Source organism: Pocillopora damicornis, chromosome 8 (genome assembly GCF_964200805.1).
Source record: "Pocillopora damicornis chromosome 8, jaPocDami1.2, whole genome shotgun sequence".
Lineage (NCBI taxonomy): Eukaryota > Metazoa > Cnidaria > Anthozoa > Scleractinia > Pocilloporidae > Pocillopora > Pocillopora damicornis.
This window is the reverse complement of record NC_142677.1, coordinates 4,466,381-4,477,822: the sequence shown is the minus strand read 5'-3', so window position 1 is coordinate 4,477,822 and position 11,442 is coordinate 4,466,381. Positions and strand designations below refer to the sequence as shown.

At 39.7% G+C, this 11,442-nt stretch overlaps 1 protein-coding gene across 1 annotated transcript; it reads left to right on the top strand.

Moving 5' to 3' along the window:
* The first annotated feature begins 6,623 nt into the window (after positions 1-6,623).
* On the top strand, positions 6,624-10,651 carry LOC149041055 (uncharacterized). The gene has a single exon (XM_089214242.1). The coding sequence runs from the start codon at positions 6,724-6,726 to the stop codon at positions 10,522-10,524; it is 3,801 nt and encodes a 1,266-aa protein (XP_089070368.1). The 5' UTR covers positions 6,624-6,723; the 3' UTR covers positions 10,525-10,651.
* Positions 10,652-11,442: the final 791 nt, after the last annotated feature.

Genomic DNA, 11,442 nt, shown 5'->3' with positions numbered 1-11,442 from the left:
GAAGAGGAAGTGTTGGTTTTTGAGCGCTTTTAATACAGTCAGCAGGTGTTTCGGAAAACTGTTTCCAGCTACCTTAAACTAAAAAGACTTTAAGGAAAATGCTGTTTTTATTAAAAGAATTAATCGATGCGCGTTAATATTCCTATTTGTAAGAACGAGGTGTATAGCGATAGTGTGAACTTCATTATATGAGATCTATGATATTTTGGCTTGTGGGTGATACACTTTATTGGTGCTTGAATTCGCCTTTTTCGCAACTATAGAAAAAATGTGAAATTATTGTCCAGCAGATAAAAATCTTCGCGAAATTTAATTCCTTAAAGAACATTTAAATTACAGAAAAAATGATCTGAATTGTAAAAAAACAGCATTTACAAGATATGTATCGGCAAACACACAAATTTTATTAACTAGTCTTACTGGTAATTCAGTTTATTTTTTACCTTCTGTTGCGAAGTGTTGTCGTTAATTTGCAAAGATTCTCGCTATCATCTTCATCTGAATCGGCTAGATTGGTCAAACTCCTTCGAATATCTTTCGTCCAGTCGTCAAAAGTTACGACATTTTGGAAACTAAAATGAATTTGAAACGCTTAAATCGCGAATTTTAATTCCCTTCTTTTGTATTTGCCGGCCTTGTTTTGAGATCGCAAAAGTATAACCCCGCAAAATACCGTATCACCAAAATCATGTAATTAAGTTCTCGCCACATAAAGTACCACTGAGTAAGGGAGATGAACCGATCTTCTCAGATAAGTTGCAGTTGAAGTGATTGCCAAAAAGAAGCCTGAAATCCTGAGAAGGTTCAAACTCGGAGCGGGTCCCAATCCCGTCGAAGCCTAAATTTTTTTTTTCCTGCATCGTTTCTTCACTCTAAGTGCTTATTCTTATCCCTTAACTTTCGCAAAATATTGAAACTAAAAAACCCAACCAAACAAACAAATAAATGACGGGGTACTCTGCATCAATGTAAATCTCTAAAAAGCAGTACAATAGAGAACCTTTGACGCTGGAAACTAGACCCTGTGAGCAGGGTAACTGGGATACCTGGATGGTACTGGATCCGTGGAATCAAGTGTAGTGATACTACGCGTGTCGGACTAGTCTAGCGTGTCAACTTACAGCTTACCGAGCGTCACGCAATCGCTTTTCCGCGATCACCCTTCACGATTATTTGCACTATTGTGGAAAATTCCTGGCCCATTTCTTGATGAAAATCGATCGTAATATTATTTCAAGCCTTCAACATAGTTGGTTGGTGTGATGTCTGTACAGATTTTACCAATGTAATAAAAGTAGATGACGCGAATAATAGTGATGGTAAAGCAAGCTTAAAACGGCAACAATCGCCAGAAACTACAACGGATACACAGGGTTTGAATAAGTTTTATTGATTTTACGAGAAAAATCTTCATATTTCGAAATATTTATCGTTGTAAATCGACCATATTTCGTTCCCTATTCCTTATAACGTGTTCAAATTTTCAACGGTTCCTAGCATAACTTACTCTGAGTCACACAACGAGTGACGCGTTCGTGAATTAATCGTTGGCTCTTTCTCGAGACGTGACCTTGGGTCGCCTGTGACAAGACAATTGCGTAAACAATACTTAACATAAAAACATTATACACAAAAAACTCGGGATTTTGGATCATGTATTTATTAAAAAAGAATATCCATACAACTACAATGAGAAAAAACATAAGATTCACCTTTCTGATCGTGAAATTAATACCACTCGCACTGTTATCGTAGCTACGTTCCCTGGCATCAAGTGAATCCAACATGGCGTCTTTCTTCACAAGCAGTTTGCATCCATTTGAATTTTGTTCTTCAGTCTCACTGTAGTAGTGTTCTTCAATAGATTGCATAGAGTATATGCAGTTTGGTTTCAGATTTCAGATTTTGCTTTTTACAACGAGTTAACGTTTTCAACTAAGACATTGGCATACTTAGCATACAAGACATCCAATGCTTTCATGGCTTTCAAGCGTTCGCGATTCAGTCCGTTCCAAAATTACCGCTCAATAACACCTTTTTGTGTGGATTGGCCGCGAACAATACGACTTGTGTATGCGTCTATAAGTATTTTGAGCGTTTGCGCCATAATGTTCCAGATGATCGTAATCCAAACACATTGAAATACAAAACGACTGACAAAAGAGTTTTATGGGCAAAAATCTCGTGTTCGTCATGTGACCCGGCCCTGTTCGTGCATGACAACGTCAATCATCATCAAGATAGCACGCGTGATCAGCATGTGAACACCTCATTGGATCACAGTTAATTGTCATGGTGTTGAGGGCCCAATGACCTCTTGGTACTATTGCGCAATTTTTCCATTTTGTGGCGGAGGAAAAAAAAAAAAAAAAACTAGACCCTGTGAGCAGGGTAACTGGGATACCTGGATGGTACTGGATCCGTGGAATCAAGTGTAGTGATACTACGCGTGTCGGACTAGTATACTGAAATAGTGAGCTCAAGTCTGGCCAAGGGCATACACCTGTCTCAAAACATAGGCATGCTATGCATGCAAGAGTTATTTTTTCTAGGGTGGCTGGATTACTTGAAACATTGTAAGTGGTCTACGTTCTTACAAAAGGAAAGAAGATTATTAACGCGGGAAAGAATGAAAATGTCGAATTACCTCACACACAGGTATTTTGTGGTAGATTATGTGTGTTGTACGAATAAATGTAACCAAAAATAAACTGTATTTGTGCCACGGATACCTGTTAGTACAAAATGTAGACAGCAGACTGCAGACCGGATACAAAATATAGACTGCAGAGTGGGTAAAATATGCAGACTGAGAATCTGAAGAGTTTTTACGTCTGGTATATAATAACATGTCATCTTACAGCTTACCGAGCGTCACGCAATCGCTTTTCCGCGATCAGCCTTCACGATAATTTGCACAATTGTGGAAAATTCCTGGCCCATTTCTTGATGAAAATCGATCGTAATATTATTTCAAGCCTTCAACATAGTCTTCTTACTTTGCGCGCGAGTTGGTTGGTGTGATGTCTGTACAGATTTTACCAGTGTAATAAAAGTAGATGACGTGAATAATAGTGATGGTAAAGCAAGCTTAAAACGGCAACAATCGCCAGAAACTACAACGGATACACAGGGTATGAGTAATTTTTATTGATTTTACGAGAAAAATCTTCATATTTCGAAATACTTATCGTTGTAAATCGACCATATTTCGTTCCCTATACTATTCCTGATAACGTGTTCAAATTTTCAACGGTTCCTAGAATAACTTACTCTGAGTCACACAACGCGTGACGCGTTCGTGAATTAATCGTTGGCTCTTTCTCGAAACGTGACCTTGGGTCGCCTGTAACAAGACAATTGCGTAAACAATACTTGACATAATAACATTATACACAAAAAACACGGGATTTTGGATCATGTATTTATTAAAAAAGAATATCCATACAACTACAATGAAAACAAACATAAGATTCACCTTTCTGACCGTGAAATTAATACCATTCGCACTGTTATCGTAGCTACGTTCCCTGGCATCAAGTGAATCCAACATGGCGTCTTTCTTCACAAGCAGTTTGCATCCATTTGAATTTTGTTCTTCAGTCTCACGGTTACCGCTCAATAACATCTTTTTGTGTGGATTGGCCGCGAACAATACGACTTGTGTATGCATCTATAAGTATTTTGAGCGTTTGCCCCATAATGCTCCAGATGATCGTAATCCAATTACATTGAAATACAAAACGACTGACAAAATAGTTTTATGGGCAAAAATCTCGTGTTCGTCATGTGACCCGGCCCTGTTCGTGCATGACAACGTCAATCATCATCAAGATAGCACGCGTGATCAGCATGTGAACACCTCATTGGATCACAGTTAGTTGTCATGGTGTTGAGGGCCCAATGACCTCTGGATACTATTGCGCAATTTTTCCATTTTGTGGCGGAGGAAAAAAAAAAAACTAGACCCTGTGAGCAGGGTAACTGGGATACCTGGATGGTACTGGATCTTTGGAATCAAGTGTAATGATACTATGGGTGTCGGACTAGTATACTGAAATAGTGCGCTCAAGTCTGGCCAAGGGCATACACCTATTTCAAAACATAGGCATGCTATGCGTGCAAGAGTTCCTTTTTTGTAGGGTGGGTGGATTACTTGAAACATTGTGAGTGATGTCTACATTCTTACAAAAGGAGAGAAGAATATTAATGTGGGAAAGAACGAAAATGTCGAATTACCTCACTCACAGGTATTTTGTGCGAGATTAAGTGTGTTTTGCGAATAAATGTAAACAAAAATAAACTGTATTAGTGCCACGGATACCTGTTAGTACAAAATGCAGACAGCAGACTGCAGACCGGATACAAAATATAGACTGGAGACTGCAGAGTGGGTACAAAATGCAGACTAAGAATCTGAAGAGTTTTTACGTCTGGTATATAATAACATGTCATCTTACAGCTTACCGAGCGTCACGCAATCGCTTTTCTGCAATCCGCCTTCACGATTATTTGCACTATTGTGGAATATTCCTAGCCCATTTCTTGATGAAAATCGATCGCAATATAATTTCAAGCCTTCAACATAGTCTTCTTACTTTGCGCGCGAGTTGGTTGGTGTGATGTCTGTACAGATTTTATCAACGTAATAAAAGTAGATGATGTGAACAACAGTGATGGTAAAGCAAGCTTAAAACGGTAGAAATCGCTAGAAAATACAACGGATACACAGGGTATGAGTAAGTTTTATTGATTTTACGAGAAAAATGTTCATATTTCGAAATATGTATCGTTGTAAATCGACCATACTTCGTTCCCTGTACTATTCCTTATAACGTGCAGTTCCTCTCGTAACTTAACACCGAGTCACACAACGCGTGTCGAATTAATCGTTGGCTTTTTCTCGAGACGTGAGCTTGGGCCGCTTGTGACAAGACAATTGCGTAAACAATATTTAACATAACAACATTAAACACAAAAAAACATAGGGTTTTGGATCACGTATTTATTAAAAAAGAATATCCATACAACTACTATGAAAACAAACATAAGATTCACCTTTCTGATCGTGAAATTAATATCATTCGTACTGTTATCGTAGCTACGTTCCTTGCCATCAAGTGAATCCAACATGTCGTCTTTCTTCACAAGCAGTTTGCATCCATTATAGTTATGTTCTTCAGTCTCACGGTAGTAGCGTTGTTCAATAGATTGCATAGAGTATATGCAGTTTGGTTTCAGATTTCAGATTTTGCTTTTTACAACAAGTGAACGTTTTTCAACTAAGACATTGGCATACTTAGCATACAAGACATTCAAGGCATTCAAGGCTTTCATGGCTTTCAAGCGTTCGCGACTCAATCCGTTCCAAAATTACCGCTCAATAACATCTTTCAGTGTGGATTAGCCGCGATTAATACCACTTGTATATGCGTCTGTAAGTATTTTGCGCGTTTGCGCTACAATGCTCCAGGAGATCGCAATCCAAATACGTTGAAATGCAATACAACTGACCAAAGAGTTTCATGAGCAAAATCTCGTGTTCGTCATGTGACCCGGCCCTGTCTGTGCATGACAACGTCAATCATCATCAGGATAACACGCGTGATCAGCATGTGAACACCTCATTGGATCACAGTTAGTTGTCATGGTGTCGAGGGATAACACGCGTGATCAGTATGTGAACACCTCATTGGATCACAGTTAGTTGTCATGGTGTTGAGGGCCCAATGACCTCTGGGTACTATTGCGCAATTTTTCCATTTTGTGGCGGAGGAAAAAAAAAAAAAAAAAAAAAAGACGACAAAAAAACAAAGGCATTTTATGACTGGGCTACCACAGGTATCCCAGTAAAAAACGACAAAAAAACAAAGGCATTTTAAGACTGGGCTACCACAGGTATCCCAGTAAAAAAAAAAAAAGACGACAAAAAAACAAAGGCATTTTATGACTGGGCTACCACAGGTATCCCAGTAATGATCCGTAGTTTCATTTTCATACGGGAATGTCTCCTATGTCTTCACTTTTGTATCACAGTTGGCAGTCGCACAAGTCAATCGGGAAAAACGATCTTGAAAACTGGTGAGAAAAAAGAAAGTTGAACAACCAAGGCGTATTTAGAGGCGCTCGTAATTAGTTAGAAAATTACTTTGGCTTAGGTAGAGGGGGAAGGTGAAGGAGATTGTGCAGCGACGAGTCACATCTCTTCTGGTTACACTACTAAGCGTGCAATTTGCGTCAGAACGCAAAAGCCTTCGCCATACTTATGATTGTCTTTTTAAAGCCTCTATCAAAATAATTTCGGATTAATGACACTTTTAGCACGTGTCCATTTCAGTTTCCGAAAAAAGTCTAGAAATGCGTGCAGTAACAAAAACGGCGAAAGTTCGTCAAAATCGCTCTGACGAATTTGACTACAATTCGTCAAAATCGCCAAATCCATGAACAACCTCTCGGTTTGACAAAGTTTCGTCGAATCTGCCATTTCGGTCACCGCGTGCATTTCTGCACTTAAGTAGAGATATGTTGGCAGGTGAAAACAAACCATTGGCTAATTGACAGCTGTAACTTTGCCAAGAATTAAAATTGTAGCTCTTCCCATAGAGAGAAACTGTGATATCTGTAGCAATGACTGACCGGAAGTCACCATACTTTCATTATTTCAACTTACGACATAATGCGATTTTCATCTGATCGAAAACAGTGAGAATACAAACGCTAACAATGGATAATCTCAAGGAATTACTTAAACCAAAAACATTTAACACAGTTAGCCATGCCGCAGTTGTTATTTGGATCCTGATCGGTGTAATCTTCCTTGGCATTTTTGCAGACGCAGAAAACAGCGAATCCAGGTATGATTTCCGCTGTGGCGGGGCGAAGGGTGAAAACGTCGACCTTGTCCGTGGAAGATGTTTCGAGTTATACGAGAAGCAGTATAACAAACACGATGTTCCTATCTATGCCTTCGTGATCATGAATTTCTTCCTCATCGGAACTGTCTGTGCTATTTACTCCCAAATAGCGAGCCTCACAATCAATCAACTGTCGCCAAGCGCTCGTAACGGTGATCTCGAGGGGCAGTTGCGCGACCAAGGAAACGCACTTTCTAGTAAAAAGCTGTTTATCGCTTACTGCTGTCAACTTTTCGCAAGGATTGTTTTAGGAGTTCTCTTCATGGTTCTGCAAAAACAGTTTCTTTATCCTCGGGACTTCCCCCCTAACTTCCCTTGTTATCTAACCTCTGGAGGGAGTCAGCCAAGGAATTCTACAGGCGTCTGGCATGATTGTCATAATCAACGAGCAACTAAGAAAAACTCCTGGATGCGCGCTGTTCTTGTCGTGAACGGAATTTTTCTCTTTGGCATTCTGTTAGAAACCGTCTATATTTTGCTACGAGCCTGGAAAGAGGATAGTTTCATGAAAAATTTCAAGTTTCTAGAGGCTCACCTGAATCTGCCAAGCAAGTCTCAACAATTCCGAAAACCACCGCTTCAGGAATTCATCGAGAATACAAAGAAAATTATTAAAGAAGAGACAAATCAACCTCCCCAACTCCGGTCGCCTTTTTCAAGTACTCCCGGCGAAGGACGCCCAGCTAAACATTTGACTCTGGATCAGATTTACACAAACCTTGTCGTTGTTCCAGACATGGCTAATTATGACTTTACTGGAGACAGAAGGAAGAAACTCGAAGTCTACACCAAATCGGGTGGGGAAAACACAACACCAAAAGGGCCAGAGGACATTCTTAACCACGAAAACAAAAACGTTTTGATTGTTGGTCGTCCCGGAATCGGAAAGACACTTTGCTGTACCAAACTCCTCAGAGACTGGGCATTTAACAAAGTATTCCATGAATCATCTGATGTTAAAATCCATTTTGATGCTACTTTCTTCATCAAATTCAGAGCATTCAACGCGGCACCCGACCTTAGCCTCCGGGAACTGCTCACATCGTCAGAACATTCCCCCCCTGATCACATAGATGATGAAGTCTGGAATTACATCCTTGAGAACCCCCAAAGAGTTCTCCTGATTTTCGACGGAATCGATGAATTTAAACATAAGTCAAAGATCGGCGAGGAAAACTTCGAGCCTCAATTTAAAAACCGCGCAGACGAGAAGATGTTCTTGTATGCTCTATACGAGAAACTCGCGACTGGGAAACTTCTCAACGGAGCTGCCGTTTTGACAACCACAAGACCTACGGCTTTGTCATGCATCGAGCGTGTTAATTTCGACAAAGTCTTCGAGATCCTCGGCTTCTCATCCGAACAAGTCGAAGAGTACGTAACCAAATTTGCTGAGGAGGACAAGCATGCGGGCAAAACAATATGGCGACACATCGGCGGCAACAGGAACATTCTCTCTCTATGCTACATTCCTGCGAGTTGCTTCATCATTTGCTCAACTCTCTTTCAAATGGCGAAGTTCTACGGCTCTAAAAGTCTAAGTCTACCAACGAAATTAACAGATATTTACAAGAAAGCAGTGAAAATATTTTACTTAAGACACAACGAAGAATTCCGCGGCAAGAATTTCACTCGCGAAGATTTTGAATCAGATAATTTGCCCCCTAACGTGGAAAAGAAATTCGAGAAACTTGAAAAAATGGCATTTGAAGGAATTAAAGAAGGAAGGCTGGTCTTCGGGGGAAACGAAGTACGCGGATTGGAAGGCAGCGCTCTTTTTCACCGCTTACCCGACCGTGAAACTACCCCGCTAAAACGTGAACAACAATTCTGTTTCATTCATTTAACAATGCAAGAGTTTTTCGCTGCGAGGCACCTAGCAAACATGGATGAAACAGAACTGAGGAACTTTGTTTCTACGAACATCGCGGACGGCAAATGGCAGCTGGTTTTTCAGTTTCTAGCAGGACTAATGAACGAGAAAGAAAACCTACCGAGCGAAATCATCACAGACCTTCTTCCTGTGGAAACTGAAGAGAAAGAAAGCAAGTTGTACAACGAAGAGTGGACAGAGGATATGGAGCCAAGGAAAGTAACTTGTTGGCCGACTGAAGACAAAAGACATTTAGCAGTGACATTATTTAAATGCATTAACGAAAGTAGTGAGATGGAGGAAATAGTTCAGAGAAAACTACAACAAATTAACTTTAATTTTGCAAATTTTAATTTTTGTCAACTCACACCTGTTGATTGTGCTTCAGTAGTTACTGTAATTAAGAATGTTCAACAAATTTCACATTTAGGTTTGGCCTACAATAACTTTGGTCCATTAGGTTGTTTTGAAATTTGTAAGTTGTTAAAATGTAGTAAATCTCAACTGAGCTGGTTAGACCTCAAAGAAAATCAATTGACAGACGAAGGAGCAAAGTATTTAGCTGAAGCCATCAACAACAACAACTGTCAGCTACGCACGTTAATCCTCTACCGAAATAACATCTCAGACATTGGAGCACAGCACTTGGCTGAAGCCATCAACAACAACAACTGTCAGCTACGCACTTTAGAACTCTCAGCAAATAACATCTCAGACATTGGAGCACAGCACTTGGCTGAAGCCATCAACAACAACAACTGTCAGCTACGCACTTTAGAACTCTCACTAAATAACATCTCACACATTGGAGCACAGCACTTGGCTGAAGCTATCAACAACAACAACTGTCAGCTACGCATGTTAGACCTCCTACAAAATAACATCTCAGACATTGGAGCACAGCACTTGGCTGAAGCCATCAACAACAACAACTGTCAGCTACGCACGTTAGAACTCTCAGCAAATAACATCTCAGAAATTGGAGCACAGCACTTGGCTGAAGCCATCAACAACAACAACTGTCAGCTACGCACGTTAAAACTCTCACACAATAAGATCTCACACATTGGAGCACAGCACTTGGCTGAAGCCATCAACAACAACAACTGTCAGCTACGCACGTTAATCCTCAGAGGAAATAAAATCTCAGACATTGGAGCACAGCACTTGGCTGAAGCCATCAACAACAACAACTGTCAGCTACGCACGTTAGAACTCTCAGCAAATAACATCTCAGACATTGGAGCACAGCACTTGGCTGAAGCCATCAACAACAACAACTGTCAGCTACGCACGTTAAAACTCTCACACAATAACATCTCACACATTGGAGCACAGCACTTGGCTGAAGCTATCAACAACAACAACTGTCAGCTACGCACGTTAGAACTCTCAGCAAATAACATCTCAGACATTGGAGCACAGCACTTGGCTGAAGCCATCAACAACAACAACTGTCAGCTACGCACGTTAGAACTCTCAGCAAATAACATCTCAGACATTGGAGCACAGCACTTGGCTGAAGCCATCAACAACAACAACTGTCAGCTACGCACGTTAAAACTCTCACACAATAAGATCTCACACATTGGAGCACAGCACTTGGCTGAAGCCATCAACAACAACTGTCAGCTACGCACGTTACACCTCAGAGCAAATAACATCACAGAAGCAGGTAAACAACACGCAAAGAATTTACTTAGCAATAGTCAGTCTGACTGTCACCTTATTATCTAACATCACCAGTTCACAAATAATTGCTTAATCTGGAAAAAAAGTTAAATAATCACTTACAATTCAAAATGTGAGGTAACCAGCTCATTGACAATTACAACACAACCACTAAAATCGTGAATGAACGAAAGAAAATAAAGTTTGTGAAGCGCTCAGAGCACAGAGATTATTTGAACCGGATCGAAATGAAGAAGAATGAACCAATGAACATGTTTATTGAGAACAAAGGATGTCAAAGTGTCTTTTTTTGTAAACGAACCAATTAAGTGAAGTTAAAACACAAAACTTACTGCATAGAAAACAAACAAACCTCGGACCTCTCAGGAAACTTTATCATTTTATGATTGGTTTATTTCGATCTTAAATTTACTGCTTGCTTCTGTATGATTTGACCACTTTTGTCTGTCATAAGAAATAGTTTTCTGTTTAGTTTATTGAAGTTCTTTTAGAGATTATAGGCGGATCAGATGAGTAAATACGATACAGATCGCTTCCTAGGGTTGTTTTTTTTTTCTGTTTGTTTTTCTTTTCGATCAAAGCGATCCGGTTCGAGTAGTTTCATACTGTCTGCTGATGAAATTGTAAACAAATTGTAAATAAGGAAACCCACTACTTTTCAAAGACAAAAGACTTTATTGTAGGTTAGTGGTGTGAAACATTTATTACGTTACACAATTTTTTTAAGGTGTATGCAGTAGCTTTAAATATTGGAGTGTTTTTGCACATATTTTTTGCCTGTTACTATTATCATGATAAAATTAAAAACTCTGACAGTTGAGATTTCACTGACTAGTATTTGTAGATAAAAGTAAAACTCCTAAGTTTATCAGATGATTGTTGAATAAATCATGTAAACAGATTTATTATTTGTGTTGCTGTCAATTCGGCCCCTATGGTTAGACATATCAGACAGAGTAAAGA

Excerpts from the sequence above, each read along its gene's own strand:
- LOC149041055 (XM_089214242.1), top strand. The coding sequence starts at position 6,724 with ATGGATAATCTCAAGGAATTACTTAAACCAAAAACATTTAACACAGTT.